Source organism: Rhodnius prolixus, unplaced genomic scaffold (genome assembly GCF_049639745.1).
Source record: "Rhodnius prolixus isolate KJV_2025 unplaced genomic scaffold, Rpr scaffold_1, whole genome shotgun sequence".
Classification (NCBI taxonomy): Eukaryota; Metazoa; Arthropoda; class Insecta; order Hemiptera; family Reduviidae; genus Rhodnius; species Rhodnius prolixus.
Genome location: NW_027411581.1, coordinates 35,628,401 through 35,649,030, shown reverse-complemented (window position 1 = coordinate 35,649,030; position 20,630 = coordinate 35,628,401). Strand labels below are relative to the sequence as shown.

The 20,630-nt window shown below is 37.7% G+C and overlaps 1 protein-coding gene across 4 annotated transcripts in view; it reads left to right on the top strand.

Annotated features, from left to right (window-relative positions):
* The window catches only part of LOC141448111 (uncharacterized), a 126,135-nt gene that overhangs the window by 92,412 nt on the left and 13,093 nt on the right, over positions 1-20,630 (top strand). For 3 of the 4 annotated variants that reach the window (XM_074116203.1, XM_074116214.1, XM_074116193.1), the window contains 8 exons: positions 5,453-5,558; positions 6,177-6,388; positions 7,495-7,672; positions 8,650-8,790; positions 10,307-10,412; positions 13,159-13,363; positions 14,101-14,175; positions 15,249-15,390. In XM_074116203.1, the coding sequence (XP_073972304.1) occupies positions 5,453-5,558; positions 6,177-6,388; positions 7,495-7,672; positions 8,650-8,790; positions 10,307-10,412; positions 13,159-13,363; positions 14,101-14,175; positions 15,249-15,390 (1,165 nt within the window). Of the gene's footprint in view, positions 1-5,452; positions 5,559-6,176; positions 6,389-7,494; positions 7,673-8,649; positions 8,791-10,306; positions 10,413-13,158; positions 13,364-14,100; positions 14,176-15,248; positions 15,391-20,630 lie in introns of those variants that run through there. The other variant, XR_012454852.1, reaches the window with a different exon arrangement.

The window sequence follows — 20,630 nt, the reverse complement described above, 5'->3', positions numbered from 1 at the left end:
ATTACAATTGAGAAATGAATAAATAATGTTGAATAATCTACTTGTTATTAACTGTGTGTTATTTGTCCTCACGAATATTTCGGTAAGACGAATTCAAGACTGAAATATTGTTTTAAATCCTCCGTGATTCAAATTTAAACAGTAGCCGACTCTAAATTTGTCTTTTTCTAATTTAACATGTATGTATATGTGACAACTTCAGAATAAAGGGCACATTAAAGAGAAATCAGAAGAATAATTTGGAATAGAGTTAAAATAATGTACCTATTTATACGAAGATATAATATACATTTTATCACAATTATAACTATTATGAATGAACTGGCCAGCATAAGGGTAAGTGACATCTAATAAATTCTTAAAAAATATTAATGAAAATTAATGCGGTAAAATTACTTAAATAATATCAATGAAGTATTAATGAAATGTTGGGTACTTGCTGATTTGTGTACCTTTTGGCGTTTAATCAACCCTTATACTTAACTTTTTAAACTGTAAGTTTTTGTTAAGGAGATTTTTGTACCTTTTGGATAGATTTTCCTTTTTGTCTATTAGCAAAGTTACGTCTGCTTTACAGATTTTTTTAAAATTTGGAATAAGCTATTCTATCATTATAATCTGATAAGGTGTTAAATCGGAACCGTAACTATCACTGGAGAGATCTTTTTAAAGAATGATTATAGTTGCGGTCCCCAAACCATCCTCAATAACCATTTTTTTGAGAAAGCGTTTTGAATAAAATAGGAAGGTATTTGTAGGTAAATAGCAAAATTAAACTGCGATTTCAGTACTTCCTTTTAAGAGGAGCAAGAAAAATAAACTGCGATTACAGTACTTCTCCCTAAAAGGCAAAGATTTTGAATCGAACGACAATTCATTGATGTAAATCGGTTCACTCATTGATAATTTTAACGATTGCAGTACTTCCTCTTAGTAGGTGTAAGAGCATGATGGCACTTCACAGCCACGTAGAGGAGCTTTAACCACTTATTCGAGCTGAATTTTATCAAAATCGGACTAAGCGTTATAGAAATATTGGTAATAATAGTTTTAGAAAGGGCCTTATTTGGGCGGGGCAAACTCCCCTCTTTATGAGGCACGGTGCCGAGACTTTTAAAGAGCAAATCTGTATAAAATTTCGATTCGAATGACACTTCATTCATAAAAATCGGTTCACGTGTCGATAATTTGAAACGATTGCTATACTTCCCCTTAACAAGTGTAAGAGCTGATCGCCGCTTTAATGTTACGTAGGGGAGCCCTAACCCTGTCATCCTACCAAATTTTATCAAAATCGGGCCAAGATTTACAGAGTAATTAGTAATAATAATTTTGGAGGGGGCCTTACATAAAGGGGGCTAACTCCTCTCCCATTCGATGTACAGCGTCGGGACCCACAAAATGCACATCTACATAAAATATTGAATCGAATGACACCTCATTCATGAAAATCGGTTCACGCGTTTAGGCGCTACGTTGTTTACAAAAAAGGTAACAACAAGAACAACAACAAGAACAACAACAAGAACAAGAACATTTTTTGAAAAAGCGGTTTTTGCTCATTTTCGGCAACTTTTTTCTCGAAACCTATTAGATCTGGGTGGTTGCAAAAAAATTACAGTTATGAAGGAGGGTTTGGAGTAAGATTTAAAGAAAATTTGGGAATTTTATCTTTTATAGAAAAAGAGAAAAAAATTGTCAAAGTTGGGTGTTTTTCAACGTTACGCTTTTTCGTGCAGTTTTTGATGGTCAACCCTTATACAACTGTCCTACCGGACAGTTTTAATCTGAAATATTCTTTTCTGATAGACTTCGGGCCCTGAACTAATCCCAAACGGTAGACGTTTAAAAATATATCGCCCAAAAGGGGTTATGAAACATGTTAATTTGTAGCTATCAGGGTGTAGGGGTACCTGCCAAAACCCGTTGGATGCATCTAACAATGAGAATACCTTCCCCCCTTCAAGCTTGGCTAGTGTTTCATCAACCGAAGGTAGCTGTAATTTCTCTCGTCTTATAAAGTAATTTAATTGGGTATAGTCTACACAGAGCCTTATCCTAGCTCCCTGCTTTCTAGGCACAACTACAATAGGAGAGCACCAATCTGTAGGCTCGTGTATAGACTCTATAACACCCTGAGCACACATCAAGTTCCACTTTTACCTTGGGCATCAAGGGAACGGAAACCCTTCTTGGAGCTGCAACAGCGAATGGAACTGCAGCTTCCATTAATGAAATTTTATATTCACCATTTAATTTCCCTAATCCCTGTTTGAGAAATACTTCCGGGAATTCTTGAAATATTTGGTCCTCTATTGCGTGAATATTGAGTTTTATTAACCCTAACTGCAAAATTGCTCTCCTGCTAAGAAGGGGGGTCCTCTGATCTGGTAAGCTATAAATGTCCTCGACCGTAGTCCTGCTGATGGAAACAGTAGAAACTCCATCAACCATTAACCGTGTTCTATTCGGGACAAAAAGTTCCCTATTTGTTTTTTTTACACGCAAGCCTAAGGACTTCGATAATGATGTGCTTATAACAGATACGTCTGCACCAGTATCCAATTTAAACAGTACTTGTTTACTAATTTCTATATTAGCATCCAAGGGATCCTGCAAATGCAATTCGCTCACCGTAAGCTCTCCTAAGCACATTACCTTTTCTTACTCGCTTTCTTCTGGGATTTCACGAACGGTCTGCTGCCGTTGTTTACAGCCTTTATCTAATCGGGGTGACAAGCTTGATATTTACATGTACGAAAGAAATAAAAGGTTAATAAATAATTATTATCGGAGAACCTACAAACAGGCGGTAGGAAGGCTAAAAACCCAATCAAATTTCTTTTCGAAAGTAGAATACCTAGAAGCCAAGATTGGTCTTGAATCGACGGAACCATTTCATACCTGGCCGGTAAGCAAACTCCCTCACTTGGCTAAGTGTTGCACGTAATTACTCAATCCGGTCTCTAAACAAGAAACATCGGTTCGAAATCTCAAAGCCGTATTATTTGAGACGGTTTCCTGAGTCTGGTACCACGACCACACCGATAAATCTGCAAATGGTGTAAGATAAAATGCCGAAGCAGTTGAATACTCTAGTGATTTTCAGACCGTCGTTTCCATGAGAAGTCTTGCAACTCACTTCGAAAAAAGGTGAAAGGCTCTCTCCTAGCGCTTCATTTTTTGTAGAGACAAAAAACCCAAAATTCAAATGCCAGTGAGGTGAATTTATTCAAAAAGTATGTAAACCTCAACAAAAAAGAGAAGCATATATGGTTTTCCAATATATATAACATCGCACTCCTATCGGCCGCCGCTCCAATAAATTTACTTTTCCTTCCTTACATTTGCTCTATTCTTTAATAAATTACTGATCATCTCAGCCTTGTCGTTGTATTTTTAATAATTATCACAGTGCAGCTACCTGCATCTTATTGAATAGTTTCTATTGTTTATTTATTACTATTTTTGTTTCTGCCTATATTTGATTTATATTTGTTTTGGAAACAAACGCAACACAACGGATAAAATGAATGATATTTACAAGTTCTGCTGTTGAATTTGATAGTTACTCATTATTAGAAGATACTTTTCATACAAATTAGGAATTATAAACTGATATCAATTTCTGCTCAGAGACAACTACTATTTTCTTTCACAACAAGTGCTAAGATCGTATCAGGTACAATCCGATCATTTTCATCGAGTTGTGTTAAAAGGTTGTACAATGTGCCCACATTTATATGTATCGACGATTTAAATGCACCTAAAGTGAGTTATTCCAGCTTGGAGAGAGTAATAAGAAGTTAACAGTTTCATGCTGCTTACTGCAATTCTCGTGCTCCGAATCGGCAAATTTTCTTCAGATACGTAATAGTACAATTTCTCTCCCTCTCACTCTATCTCTCACACACACACACTCTATATATATGTATATATATATCCAGCACGCTAACCACTTGACTAATCCATTCTCTACAAGTGTGAATTATTATTATTTCTTAGATTGTATATTTTATACATGTATTTTAGGAAAGACATTAGGTAAGTGGTTTGCATGCTTGATTCTCGCGTGGTTATCCCTGTTTTAAATCCAGCTACTGGCCACTAGATTTTCTGTTCCTAGGAGCGTTTTACAGTTCCCTGTCCAGTGATGAGCAGTGTTGTCTGTTATAAGAAAAGTCTACTTGGGTACTGGCAGTACACTGAAAAAAGATAAGCGCCAATGACCACGGATATGAACGCGCCTTAAAAAAAAATTAATGCACAATTTTCACGGCGTTTTCCTTGATATGCCTCAAGTGGTTTGATGTCTCCTCAGCCAACTCCCCCTTTGTCACTTTCTCCCAATGGTCCGGTCTACTTCTTTGTCTTCTTCCAGAGCGACCCAATTTCTAACCCTTTCCTGCCAGATACATCATTTCTTGCCACTACTTTTGGTTTAAATCTTTTCTGGATGCCCTTTGACTCTAGTTTAATGTCATGTTTTACCTGTCCGCCATTATTTTCCTCAAACGTCTCTGCCAATAGCCTATCTCATAAGCATTCTCTTTCTATATTAGATTTGGCGACATTGTCCAAGACTCAGATACGTATTATAGAATTTCCTGGACCATAGAACAGAATATTCTTATTTGTTTTCGCGATGTATACTGGTGTACCTTATAATGTAGTGAAGCATTCTTTCAGCTTTTTTGGTCTGACAGCCTTTTTTCCAAATCTTCTTGTACATTTCCTCCAACCTCCTTTATGTATCCTGTCTTGAGAAAATTAGTTCTCATGTCCCACTGTTCATATTGAATTTTCCAATTTGGGTACGAATCGTTAAGACAGCTTTCCACCTTGTTTGATCTCAAAAAAAAGCACCCCCAAAAAACGCTGTTCAAAATCAATCCTGGCAGTAAAAATAGTTTTTTCTGGCTTATACAAAGCTTGCAGTGCACCTAGGAAATCTGAATAGTCACAACTATCCAGCTGCCTGGGTATCAGTAAATTTTTTACTGCTCCTAGGCTCTCTGCACCCACATAGGCCAGTAATAGTTGTTTTCTTATTTCTCTGCGGGTCATACACGTACCTCCAAGGCCCTTCACCTCGCATCTCCTTTCAAACTGGTCTAAATATTGTTCTAGACTCACCTTTGTCCGGTCAAATGGGTCAAAAGAAAATCCCTCCATTTTCTTCTGCAACTCCCCCATCCCGTCCAATTCCTCCTGCTCCATCAGGTCTCGGCTTTTTCTTGATTTAGGCATTTTGATCCTCGTCGCCAATATAGTAAATACGTAATCAAGAATTTGTTGGAAACTTTTTATTACTCATATTTTTTTGAATAATACAACAATCTGGAAACATATGGTCCTCGAAATTTTTAATCATATGTTTCCTTTAAAACTAAATACGACCATATATTTTTATATTTCAATCCCTACAATACCTAACAACATTTTTTTTTAGGTCGACACTTATGGGTCGCAAGAAGCCCTAGCCTTTCTTAAGGTGTTAATAGAAAGACACAGCACGGATGATTTTAGTGTACATTGGAGGCACTGTAAAAATTTCTGTAAGCGTTTATTCTGAAATTTAATGCTGTAGAGAGCTTAGATCTTTAGAAAGTTGTTGTTTTAAAAAGATTTGACGAGTTTTATGCTCCTCAACTTGCATAAAAATCAATAGCCTCTTAAACCTGGGAGAACGTTTATTTGCTCTGCCTGGTTTTTTTTCATGCAAGCATCTTAAGCCTCGCGACGTCAAGCTCGAGGAATGGACATTGGTATTCCGATTTGTAAAGAGTGTCCATCCAGGGCTGGTTAAGAAGTAAGCGATTGAGAATGTAGTGGTGCTGGACTTTGTGAGATCACTATACTCAACAAGCTGTACATCTAAATCTCTGGATCGCACATGTACTGTGTGAGTTAGGAGTTGTCAGTGTTGCAACGAAAATTCTCTAGAATCATTGGACAATAATCTAAAGTGCAGAGCAAAAATCGAATCTTCTTTACTGGCAGTTGGATAAATAGTATAATTACAGTATACAGTATTATTTATATACCTCCTAATTTTTTTCCTGAATTTCCGAATTGGTTATAATTATAACCAATGCAGAATGTGAAAATTGTGTAATCGCTTTCAATCAGAATTTGTTGTGATTTAATAATTGAATTTGATGTTTTTTTTCTAGCGATATTTGGTACTGTAACTTGGAATAGTGAAACTGCAAAAATTGACCGGCGCCTCCTGTCGCTTTTTTCGATATTTTACACTGAACCAATTAACAAAGACCGCATTGAACATATATTTAATGTGATGTTGAAACATCATACATCGCAGTTTGACCAAGACGTTAGGAACTTAGTACCAGAATTGGTTCAGATAACTAGCAAAATTTTGAAGGTACATAACTAATATATTTGCGCATTCCGTAATGGGGAGTATTGGTAGAGTTAGTAGGAAGATTCCTAAGGTTGGCCACTCAGCTCATGCCCCTGTGATCCACTTGTCCTATTTAATTACACTTAGAAGTCTGTAGGAGTTCATTCCACTTCCTTTCAAAACATAAGAAGAAGGTGGTCTACAGCCGCTTGTTTTAGATGGAATCGTAAGAGTAATACAGGTCCAACAGTAAGAGATATTATTCTTCCAAGGAAAATCTTTTCACACGCACAGAGTTCAGTGATGTGGAGGAGGGCAAAACGATTCGGTGTAAACCATTTGATCTAGTGGTTGTAGTGTGCTCACAATGTTCTAATACATAACTGGCACGACAATTCTTTGCGCGAGTCTCCACTATCTCCAGTGTCCAACAAACAACGCATCCTTGGTCGCTCATTCACTTACCACGACGCGATATGTTTATACTCTGCTTTATACCTTCTCTCTTTTTTTTTAGTAGCTCACGTGGTACTACATCAAAATTAATCCTTCCTGCATGCCCTACCCAATTCTGGCACCAACTTCAGAACAGCTTCCCCATCTCTTTCGCATACGGACTGCGATACCATCAAATCGTTTAAAAATTTTGGCCATCGGGAGGATGGGGAACATTCAAGAATTTTTACAGATCCTAGGGTGTTTTAGGGAATTAGACGATAATGGAATTTGACAGGGAGCAGCCTCCCCATCACTAGTGGGCATCTTTTAGATACCATACCCCGAAATCCCTTGGTTTTTGATGAAATATTTGGTGGGAGATAAGAAAAATATACATTCAAATTTAAAATATTTGTTCAATCGGAAGTATGAAAATTTACAAAAAAAAAAGCAACCTGGGTTCTTGGAAATGCTAGTATTAACTTGAAGGGCGACCTCACTCAAATATCTTGAAGTCAGAACCACGACTTTCTTTGAAATAAAACAGGGAAAGTTGATTCTTTTTACAGGATAATTGATTGATTGATTCTTAAAAAGGGTTTTTGGAAATGCTAGAAGGTCAACTTTCTTTAATTTTTTTTGTAGCAATGAATATTAAGGTAAGATTCAGTAAGAAATTTTTGTTTCAGTTTCTTCTTCAATACAACTCAACATATGAACCGTTACAATTAACACTGAAAGTTGAAGTAATGGAAAATTTATCTAAGATTCATCGAGTGCTTCAAATATCTGGAGGAAACATGATATTAGTCTCACCAAGAAGCTACGGAAAATGGACGTTAACGAAATTAGCGGCATTTATTGCTGGTATGTATCTTGTTTTCTACATAATTGATATGAGGTTACATTATGTATTGTCTCTCCTGATGGAGAGCTTTATTTTTACTGCTTTGCCTCTCAATCGAATTGACAATTACCTTTAAGTTACTGACCAAAACCCACACTACTATAAAGACTAATTAGAAAGGACTGTTTATGTTGAAAAATTGGCATTGCAATTACTCTATCTCGGGCTGAAAATTAATAAAATATGTTTATTCACGCGAAAAGAAGACTCAATTTTGGTGAAACAATAACATTAACCGCGAGGAATTCCCTTGCAAAATCGCGGTGCAATTTTTAGGTATTTTTCTTGATAAATGTTTGAAGTGGACGTCACACATTAATTATATGGTAGGTAAAAGATGAGAATACCAGAGTATTTTGAAACTTATTTCCCATCAAGACGTGGTTACAGATCCAAAATTGTGTGTTGATGTTGTACAAAAATTATATTCGATATTCTAGAGTATGGATATATTTTTTTTAAGGAGATGCTAATATTACCGTGTAAAGTAAACTCGGTTTAATTCAACATTAAGTAAATCCGTTGGTTGTTATGAACGAACTAAGCAAAATTACCTGTCAGAAATGTAATAAAACGTAGAGACCGCTCACTAACATGTCACTGCTCCGATAGTCACTAGCAACTCCAAATTTGAACTAAGTGCGATATTAGGCAAGCATTGAGTCAGCAAGAAGGAGACCGATTTGGAATCAGTTGCATGAATAAAGCAATAAAATCTTTTTTTAATGTCAATTAAGAAATAAAACTAAAATTAATACATCAAAATATTATTCCAACTAAAAATATAAGTGTGTCCTAATAAAAGTTTTATAGCCCTTTATTGGTTACTTCTTAAATTTCAAACTTATTCTGTGGTCTCCGTGAATTTACCTGTGGCGCTAAGTTAAGAACCATTGCTACAGATAGGGTGCATTGTCATTTTGTACTTTTTTCGCAGGGCACGGTCATTTCATGATTGAAGGGGACCTTGATTATGAAGAAGCATCATTTATTGAAGACATAAAACGAGTGCTTGAGATGGTTAGACTGGAGGAGAGCAGTACTGTACTCTTTATATCAGATAAAAATTTCAAAGAAGGTAAAACTTGTGTAATTTAAATTATATAATAACTATGTAGATTAACTTAGAATGAAATTAGTATTTTTTTTTTTTTTTTTTTTTTTTTTTATCTTTTATTTGAAATTTACACCTGCACTCGTACAGTACAATAAGTAAATATGCTGTGCGTAATAAAAGTGGCGTGGCAATCGTGAATGATGATCATCCAGTGATGACCATCATTAGTCTACTAGTTGGTCACGGGGCCAACGGCGCCTCAGCCGTCTTCGGGGGTGGTTGAGAATAGGTTTGCAGCTAAAGGATTAGGGTGAAATGATAGTTTTTGGTGGAATGTGTTGTAGCGGGTTTTGGCAAGTTCTGGTATAAATGGAATGTTGAGGTCTGTGTGTATGGAGTGGTTACTGACATAAAAGGGAGCGTTTACAATGCGGCGGAGTATTTTAGATTGGAGTGTTTGTAATCTGTTGATATTAGATCGTTTAGCTGTCCCGTAGAGTTCAAGTCCGTAAGTCCATATTGGAGCAAGAAGGGAAGTGTACAGTCGACGCTTGTTCTGTAGAGTTAGTTTTGAGCGTTTGTCCAGTAGTCTAGCAAGGAGTTTGTATAGTTTGTGTAATTCAGCCCGTTTAAGTCTCGTATGAGGGTTCCAAGTTAGTCTTTTGTCTAGGTACAGTCCAAGGTACCGCACATGGTCGGCTGGTGGGATAGGAGTGTTATATAAGAAGACAGGTCCAAGAGTTGCTCGTTTGAGTGTGAAGACTATGTGTTTGGATTTGTTTGGGTTGATTTTTATTCGCCATTTTTGTAGCCAGGGTTCTAGTGAGTGAAGGTGAGATTGTAGAGAGCGGATAGCGAGGACAGGATCAGTATGTGTGGAGAGAATGGCAGTGTCGTCAGCGAAGGTGTATATGGAGGTGTTGGGATTTGAAGGTAAGTCGGCTGTAAAGATTGTGTAGAGAATCTAATCCTCTTAATATTCATTGAATGGTATAATATAAATCTTTGACAATTACTAGCCGATCAGGATGCATTGTATTTTACAAATTACTTCTGGAAATGGTTAATTAATTTTTTTTACTAATTCTTTTTCTGCATCCGCACATTAAATATTTATATGAATAAGAAATATATTAAAAATGAAAAACTGAGAATGTTTTTTTTTTTACTTCGTTTCTTTAGTAAGCTAGTAGTTAAAAAAATTCCTCATTTTCACTGCGATGACTTTACTAAATCGTATATAAAAAATAATTCATATCTTGTATTCATGCCCCAATAAATAGGCAGTTATTAAATTCATTTTAAAACAAAAAGAGACTTTCCATTAAGAATAACTTTAATAAGTAAGGCAAGCTTGTCTTTTCTGTCAGGCACGAAATTAGACGTTGTAGACGGTGATGTTAAATGTTATTATATACAAAATGTTAGGAAAAGCAATGATTCGAATTGAATAAAGTCTAGTAGTAACAAGTCTTTATTTTACTTCAAGACCCAAATAGTAGGGTTACTATTTATGCGTTATAATTATCTGTTGCAGGTTATTTAACGGTAATTGATAGTTTGCTGGCAACTTGTTCAGCTCCTTGGATTTACACGGACCGTGAATTGAATTATATACAAAACTTTTTTCAGTCTCCGAATACGTGAGTAATTGAAAAGTTTACAGTTTTCGTACTCGACCGATATTTAGGAACAGAATAATGATTGGGAAATTACAACAAATAAGAAACTATATACATATAATTTACTTATGTATAAATATATTCAGTAGTTCAGTGTTTGTTTGTCTGTCAGTTCGATTTTGCCTCTCTCTTCTCTTTCTCTTAACTTTCCCGCTCTCGTGCTTATGCACTATCCCCCGCACTGATCCCGTTTCCTTTCTTGCTTCCACCAAATATTTTATTACCAAAACCTATTAGTTGTGTTTATTTTATTGGTTCCCACGCTACCAAACCTTTCTCCTCTGCTTCCACTTGGACCATGTGACCTTTTCTATTGAGTTCGCATACTGTAGCACAACTACTCATCTCATCTCTTGAGTCCGCTTATATTAAGGTGTACAAGTATGACTTTACGGATTTTCAATAGATGACGTCAGTCCTAGTACGACGTTATGTTTAAGTTGGCAATACATGTACTTGAAAGGTACATGTATTGCCAACAAAAAAAGGTACATGCCATTTGTGTGCAGTGTAAACAACCATTATTTTTATTGCATTGAAAATGTCGAACTTTGTACCGGAGAAACGCCATTTGCGGGAAGTTCTACTTCATTATTTTTTTCTAAAGAAAAGTGCAGATGAAAGTCATCGTTTTCTTGAGGAAGCTTACAAAGAACATGCTCCATCAGTAAGCATGTGTTTTCACATGGAATGGTTTAAACGATTCAGAAGCAATGATTTTGATTTGGATGACAAAGAGCATGGAAAACCACCTAAAAAATTTGAAGATACACAATTGGAAGGCTTACTTGACGAAGATGCATGTCAAACAGAAAAAGAATTGGCAACAGCATTAAATGTTACCCAACAATGCATTTCCTTACGTCTGCATGCATTAGGAATGGTGCAAAAGCAAGGAAGTTGGGTGCCACACCAATTAAAGGAAAGAGACATTGAAAGAAGAAAAACCATAAGCGAATTGTTGCTGCAACGACAAAAAAGAAAGGGTTTTTTACATAGAATCATTACTGCCGATGAAAAATGGATCTGCTATGACAATCCTAAACGCAAATCAGCAAGGGTTAAGCCCGGTGAACCAGGTCCATCAACGCCAAAGCGAGACATTCATGGCAGCAAGGTTATGCTGTGTATCTGGTGGGATATGAGAGGTGTAGTATATTATGAGCTATTGCAACCATCAGAAACTATCACTGGTGAACGGTACCGACTGCAATTAATACGTTTGAACCGAGCTCTAAAGGAAAAACGACCAGAATGGGAGAATAGACACGACAAGATAATTTTACAGCATGACAACGCTAGACCACATGTTCATAGATCCGTCAAGAATTATCTAGAAGGAGTGAATTGGGAGATTCTACCTCACCCGCCATTTTCACCAGACATTGCCCCCTCAGATTACCATTTGTTCCGGTCAATGGCGTCGGCCCTTTCTGGAGAGCGGTTCAGTTCTTACGAAGAAATTAAAAATTGGCTTGATAACTGGATCGCCCTAAAACAACCAGACTTCTATCAGCGTGGAATCAAATTATTTATTGCCTGAAAGATGGGCCAAGGTTCTAGCTTCCGATGGAGCATACTTTGAATAAAGTGACAATTATTTTTATGTTTCAAATCAGTGCGTTTTTTAAATTAAATAATACGTAAAGTCATACTTGTACACAGCTACTTATCTCATCTATTGAGTCCGCATATAACACAACTAGTCATCGCATTTAATGGGTCCGTAATAACGCTTCTATTCATCACATGATTTGTTCGCCTGTGGCGCAGCTACGCATCTATTGAGTCCACCTAGAACGCAGCTAGTCCCCGCCTATACAATTCTTTGTTCTAGAGTTACTGGTATCCTCTGAATAAGATTCTAATAGGGTGGCCCTTAAGGACTACGCCACTGCGACCCCTTTGGATCTATTGTGGTTCTTCCACTCTTGAGCTCGCTTTCCAGATTCGTCTTTTTAATCAGAATCTTAATTCTGGAGAGCAACTCTTGGGTAAAGCTCACAGTCCTTGGTTTTTCCTCCCCGAGAAGTAACATCTTAGCCAGACAAGCCCCTCACACTAACACTAAACGTGCAGTGCAGTTTCCTCCTCTCCCTGACAGAACCTACAAAGGCTAACATCTGCCAAGCCCATGCGATGCATGTGTCCTCTAGATGTAAATGTCTCCTATGTTTTTGCTTTCTTTTGTAACACACACATCCATATACGCACACACTCCGAAACTTGCTCCTTCCTTTCAACCGCTTCTTTAGCACTTTCGCGATATTCTTCGCACACTGTGCTGCCCGTTTCATCCGCTTCCTTCACCAGAAATGTAAGTTAGCTTTATTCCTTCTTGTTTCATGCATCCATTTTTGTTTTATACTTTTTTATTATTGATTTGCCTCTTGGGCACACATACGTTTATTTGCATTGTGTTCGCCCTGCATCGCGTTCCGCCTCGTGTGTTAGCAATGCGCGACATATATAATCATAAATATCGGTTATTATTTTAAGCCCATACACATTATTATATATATATGAAGAATAAAAATGCAACTAAATAAATATTAACTTAGAAAGGGAACACAAAGTTTGAAATATAGCTTACTATTGACCTCCAGTATGATTTACATTATTTATTGGTGGGGGACGTTTCAAAACCTTAGCAATGTTTTCTTTCAAGAGCAACTTTTTCTAATTCACACACTACCTTTTCTTTCAGATACAAATGTTGGAAAATGTTTGTTGGCAACTGCAGAAAACATTTACACATAGCTCTGGGATTAAATGAATCAATTCACGCACGAGAAGAATTTAATAGTAAAGTTAAAAATTATTCCGCACTTTTAAAATGTGCCTCAATGAATTGTATATTGCCAGTTAACAAAAAATCATTAATTGAAGTCGCTACAAGTACGATGAAGTCTGTAAGTATAGAGCACTTCTTCTATTTTTTTGGCATCGAACTATTTTGGGCTTTGCCCATCTTGAACATATCTTGATAAAAAGATATTTCAGAGTTTGAAAATCTGTTATTGATAGCTCATCAAGCTTTAAGCAGGGCGGGCATAACTGTATCTAGTTGTATGGTCGACAAATGAAATAAATATTATATATTGCAAATAAAAATATCTAATTGTTACAATAATTAAGCTTATTCTATGTTGAATGTTTATGTCATTGCAAATTTTAAGCGTAAAATAGTGACTTATCCAAAAAGTCTATTATTGAGGTCACGAATGTGCTAAAAAGCTGGCGAGCCTTATTCATTAAATGTCAGTAAAGTGAAGTCAGAAATATTAATGATATAAGGTTATTCTGATCTAAGCCTATATTTAGAAAAGCTCACAGTAACATTGGATGTAAGTTAAGCAAGCGATCCAGAATCTATACTCTAAAATAGATGCTATCGCTCATACAAAGAACTAGTTTGCTTGATTTCATTTGAATACCTTTCTCTGCTTTTTATTTAATTATTTATTTTTTGCAACTTATTTTTCGAAATCCATTAAATCTAAGTTATTGCAAAAAAAAAAAAAAAAAAAAAAAATGACTATTCCAAGCGAGGATGTACCCTATATTTTAAAGAAATTTAGGTATTTTATCTTATATAGAAAAAATTAGTCAAAGTTAAGAGTCTTGAACGCTACGCTTTTTTGTGCAGTTTTGGGAAGCAACCGTTAAACTACTTTGCTGGCAGGGCATAGTATTGCAGAAACGAATTAACAAATCCACTTATGTGAGTATCTATAAAACAACATGTTTTTACACACACAAATATTATATATATGTTTGTGTAATACACTAATAACAATAACTTAACTTATAATGAATAACCAATAACTTAAAATGTTATGGCGTCTAAAAAACTCGAGTTTGGGAAGCGAGTAATCAGGGCTTTTAATTTTTGTAGGGCTAAAGAGCTAATTTGCGATTGTTTTTGGAAGTTTTCTTTAAATGGTTGACCGGGATAAATCGGTCAGATGGTTGAGGTTGCGCTTTCTTTTACTGAATACTAGATAAAGTGCTTACAGGAGACTCGTACTGAAATAATTGAGTATGGCGGATAACAGTCACTTTTATGAGAAGGTTCTCCAATCTCCAATCTACGTTACAAAGGGGTGTGAGATGTTGCTTACCGTTATGAATTTCTCCCTTCAGTTTTTACTTTCCGCCCAGGAATGTGGAAGATGAGAGAGTAGACTGCACCGTGGGCTAAAATATGCCAGACATTCTCGCAAATGCCAAAAAAACTAAGAAAACTATTATAATTGACATTGCAGTGCTAAGTGTTGAAAAAATGAGTTCTCTAGAGTAGGAGTATCTGGAGCTCCCAACGGAGCTGAAACAATTTCTAAAAAATTATTTCTTTAACATTTAATACGAGTAGATCTGTAGTTGAGGGATTGAGGGATAGTGAAAACCCACCAGTGTTTAACTATCAGCATTAATGACACAACAAAACGACGGTACTTGTTTCTAATTGGGTGTTAGCTAAATTTTTCCGAGTGGAGTGACGAATTAGCTCCTCTTAAAGTGACGAATGTTATTCGCTGTGTGGAGGGAACGTTTAAAAAGCCGGCCATGTTCTTCGGAAAACGAACTGACCAAGGCAAAATTTCTACCTTTTCTTATTGTTGAAAGATCTGACCAATTCTTGTAAGAAAGCACAACACTTTGTCGTTGGAAGAAGACACCAGCATGATTATGAAAAATGAAGACCAAGTCAGTAATAATAATGTTACGTTACATTATAGGAGAGTATTTGAAAAGGAATTTGTGAAATTTAAGTTTACAATATTTATCTTGCAGAATCATTGGTTGATAAGAGCCATGGAGTGCTATTACCATTGTATGAATCATCTTAAAGAATATGGGACTTTGTTAATGAAGCGTGTAATAAACGCAAAATTAGCTGGGGTTTACTTGAATCTGGCAAATAAGAATATGGCTTGTAAGTATATATTTTATTTCAGTATTTCTTTTTTGTTGAAATATGTTCGGTCGTGACCAGGGACGTTCGGCCAATTTGGCCAGTTTCCGATTCGCGCTGGCCAGCCTCTCGCCCGCGCGCGTACTAACTTGTCTCAACTTGTTTCTGTTTCTTATGCTAAATGCGTCATCTTCTATAGCCTCAATTTCCTTTTTTTCGTGTGTCTATACTCTAGACCCTTCCTTTTGGACCATGTGGTCACACTTCCTGTTAGTACAGTTCTCTGTGGGGCATTGCATCTTACACTTCTGTGCTGTCTGCTTATTGGTGTTCTTCTTACCGCATCTCAGCCCGCTACGCTTCACTTCCGCTGACACCTAGCAGCTCGCATCATCCGCATCTAAACGCATCTCCATATTATCGCTTTACGCATATTCATCCGCATCTATTGCACTATTCCTCTTCACTCTTCACTCTTACCCCGCTATCCATTTCCATTACGCCTCTTTGGGGCCTAAGCCCAAATTTTGCCTACCTTTCTCAGAACTCAACACACACACACTCACACAAACATATACACGCGCTTCCGCTCCACAGCTTCCTTTCCCTCTCATCGCTTCTCAGGCGTCTTGTCAACATACCTCACGCACATCGCTCCTTGCACCAGAGGTAAGTACCTACACTTATTAATTCTTTCATTTTTCTTTGTTTAATACTCTTTCTCGCAGCGCTCCCTTGGACACCTATCGCTCGTATTTACGAGTCCCCCCGCTTCTGGGTGTAGGCGTATTCGTGGAGTTACGGCCAAAAACCCAATTGAGGTTTTATAAGGACCACTGGTTTTAACAACGATCATGAAAACTACATACAAAACTGTGAAAAATGACGCTAACCCCGTTTCGATATCCCTAATATTAGTTGAGATATTTAATATCAAATTTACAATTTTATCTATACGTGAACGGTTTTCGATATTAATTTTCCACCAGAAATACACGTTTTAGGAGGCCCCCTGACTGTAAAAAATATTATTGGTGACGCAAAGTAAAAAAATAATTATAATTGAAGATTTTAAAACATTTTGTGTAATGTAATGGATGTGGTGAATCAGGATAAATTTGTTTTATCATCAAATAAAAGTTACCATCACATCATTTTAATGTACCCTGTATGCAAGACTTCTTGACCTATGATTACGGTAAAGATATCTTGCCAGGGTGTCGGTCTAGTGATCAAGAGCGTGGCTTTGTAAGTGGGAGGTCCCCAGTTCGAATCCCACGTATGACTACAATTTATTTAAAAAAAAAGTGTTATGATGTATTAAGTATTGTGAATGACTGCACCCGCGGCATTCGAACTGGGGATCTCCCACTTAAAAAACCACGCTCTTGACCACTAAACCAACACCCGCTCATCCCTGGCAAGATATTTTTACCGTAATCATAGGTCAAGAAGTCTTGTATACTGGGTACATTAAAATGATGTGATGATTGCTTTTATTTGATGATAAAACAAATTTATCCTGATTTCACCCATAACCAATACTTCACACTACATGTTTTAAATTCTTAAATTATTATTATTTTTTTACTTTGCGTCACAAATAACATTTTTTGCAGTCAGAGGACCTCCCAAAACGTGTACTTCTGGTGGAAAATTAATATCGAAAACCGTTCACGAATAGGTAAAATTGTAAATTTGATCTTAAATATATCGCCTAAAATTTGGGATATCAAAACGGGATTAACGTCATTTGTCACAGTTTTTTATGTAGTTTTTACCATCATTGACAAAACCAGTAGTCCTTATGAAACTCCGAACAGGTATTTAGCCGTAACTCCTCCAAAAATAAAGATACAGCATCGGGGGTGGAAAATTTGAAAACTAGATCCAAAAAAATATATAGTTTACTACGTGAGTTTTTTCGAAATTCTGCTTCCCTAATAAGTTATTAGAGACTGGTGCGTTTTAAATGGATCACCCTGTATATTATATATGATTATTATATAATATATGTTAAATTTTAGTGGATATTTTCTTATTTCACTGTTTCATGAACTAAAATTAAAAGCGGATTTTCTTATTAATGACTAATAAATCAAAAAGTGATGAGGACTGCCCCCCGTCCCTGTTAGGTGACATTGTTGCCCCCCTGTTTTGGGGTTTCGAAGTGTGTTAAGTCTGCGGCCATTAACCTTTGGGTACAAAGGAGGTCTCAGGAGTGGCGGTTAGCCACTACTGGGCAGAGACAGGCGAAGGAGTTCATTAGGGGTTACTTGCTAAAGCTGACTTCAGATTTAATCCGTCAAGGCCGTGTGGTTACTAGGATAATTGTAGGCCTACTAACTGGTCACTTAGTTTAATCTAATCTAATCTAACCGCTCGATCGGGAGACAGGGGCCAGTAAACTGGTCTTCCAGATCGCCATATTTAACCCTTCGTGATTTTCTTCTTTGGAAATAATCTCAAAGAAAAATTGCATGCCAAGGAACTAACAACTCCATAAGCACTTAGAAAGGCTTAATCCAAACCCACTTAGCGGCAGATATGATACGATTAGCTACTTCATCTGTTGGGCAGCGACTGCGCTTGTGCCAGTTCAGAAGAGGAGTCATTTGAATAAATAGGAAATATTTTTTTTATCAATTTTTGTAAATAAACTGATTTGATGATGTTTAACCTGATTTTTTAGTCCCTGATGGCTTTAAGTTGTAGCAGCATTTGATTTATTAGTAATTAATAAGAAAATCCGCTTTTAATTTTAGTTTATGAAGCAGAGAAATAAGAAAAAACGACTAAAATTTAACATATAATATATAATAATAAAATATAATATATATAATAAAATATCTCTGCAACGGTTTGAAACATTGAAGTGAAATTAACAGCATTTTTCTACATTTTTAAGTTTTAAATACTGTAACACCACTGATAGTAGTGTTGACCAGCAAGGAACCAGATCACAATCACAATAGCCAGGTTAACAATAACGAGGCATTTAGTTTGAACAATTATATTGACCAAAACAAAAAAAGGAAAATAATACAAAAGAAATAAAAAACAGAAGGATCCTTCACCTAATGGTCTTATGATAAACAATAACTCAAAATACTTCTTAAAACATACAAAATAATATTAACTAATTGTCTTCCCATTCGGGTTACGAATTAACTCAAGCTTGTTAGTCACTCCCGACAGCTCCTGCTAGGTTAGTGGGGGAACTTTATATCACAAGAGTACCTGGGGGCGGTGCGGTACGACCACCTACGTCCGCCGATGGGTCTCCGGGGTCGTAGTTCGGTTGTTCGGTTGCTCAGGCTTCTGTACCGTTTTCCGTTAGAACCACAGAGGCGGGTCGGGCAGTAAAAAGTAGGTCGCTCGGTCTAAGTTCTTTTTTCTCACTCGTCACCAGGCGCTCTGTCTCCAATACTGGTCCGTTCGGCTCCCCTCTCTCTCACTGCCTCTTTGTTAATTTATTTTCTGTCCGGTGGCCGCAGCACCTTACAGCCCTTCGAGCTCGTAGTTTCCCCCGCTATTACTTGACGCAACGTCACACCCCCCCCTCAAAGCCGGAATTGGCTCTGTGACTTCCGGCCACTCGCGTCACTTGTACCCCTTTATAGTCTAACCAATAACAAGAGTGCTCTAGGGTCCCTAGAGTGGTTTCTGGTTCCTTGCTTGTCGTATCTGCGCTTAGGTATTATTAAGAGGAGGGGATAGGATGATCAGGGGAAGGGTAGTAAGGTCTTAACTTGGAGATATGCCACTTACCGACCTTTTTGCCGCGCATGGTTGCGAGCTGGTAGACAGTGGACGAGAGAACTTTATCTATCTTAAAAGGTCCTTCAAAGCGTGGTCCCAACTTAGCACTATAGTGTTTCACTGCTGATGATAGGGTATGGACCCGTCGTAATACTAAATCGTTCTCCTGAAAGGTCACTTTCCTCCGTGTGCGATTATAATTGGACGCTTGACGATCGCTGGCTTGGGCTAAGTTTGCCTCCGCTTGGGCCCTCACATTGCTTAAAATTTCGAACCTACGTGCCCACTGTTGTGGGGTCTCTGTTTTACTGGGTAAGGTATGTGCCACCCTCTCCCTCCAAGTATCCGGCTGGGGTAGTTCCCGGCCAAAGTTAAGGAACGCTGGAGAATAACCGGTGGATTCTTGCTTGCTCGAGTTTAAAGCGTACATAAACTCGGCTAAATAACGATCCCAGTCTCGTTGGTTCTCGTCCACAAAGGTGGTGAGCATGGGCTTAATCGTTCTGTTCGCCCTTTCGACGAAGTTCGCCTGGGGGTGATATGGGGGCGTGTATTCACAGTGAAACTGGTATGTCTCCGCCAGTTCGGTCAGGGTCTTGTTCAGAAAGGGGGTTCCACGGTCGGACAACAATATCTTGGGGACACCCCATCTATAAATAATTTTTCGTACCTGATCAGCGATAACTTTTCCAGTCGCAGCCCGAAGCGGAATTACTTCTAGCCATTTCGTGAATTGATCTTGGAATATCAAGATGTATTTATGGCCTAGGCTGGATCTGGGATAGGGGCCCAACAAATCTGTGGAAATTACTTCCCATGGACCAGCCGTACGCCGAGGGTTCATGAGCCCTGCTGGTCGCTGTTGGTCATATTTATGACGTTGGCAGCTCCCGCACCGCTTTACATAATGATATATGTCCCGGAACATCCCTGGCCAAAAGTATGCTCGAGCTATTCGATCGTACGTTTTGCTGGTGCCTAAGTGGCCGCATTCAGGTCGGTCATGATTTTCAGATATTATGTATTGCCTTTGAGTTTTAGGAACTACCAGCTTCCAACTCCCTCCCGGCTCATCTAACCCTTCCAACGCCGGATTAAACCGATGAACATACAATTCCCCCTGTTCTACTCTCCAGTCTGGATTAGTGTCCGGATGTCTGATAGCATTTTGTTTTTTGTTGCGGTACCAGGGGTCAGTAGGTTCGTGGGTCTGAGACATCGGTGTCTCAACGTCACAGACGTGATTAGTGATTCCAACCGCTTGTTGTAGACTCTCGACATCAGGTAACCTCTCATCGTAGTCGTTTTCGTCCTCGTTTAGTCGCGAAAGAGCATCAGGCACGTGGTGGGCGGCTCCAGGTCGATATTCTAACTTAAAATCCCACGCTTGTAGCTCTAAGGCCCAGCGGGCCAGTCTCCCGGTAGGGTTCTTTAAGTTTTGTAGCCAACGTAAGCTACTGTGGTCTGTGACGACCGTAAAGGAATAGCCTTCGATATAT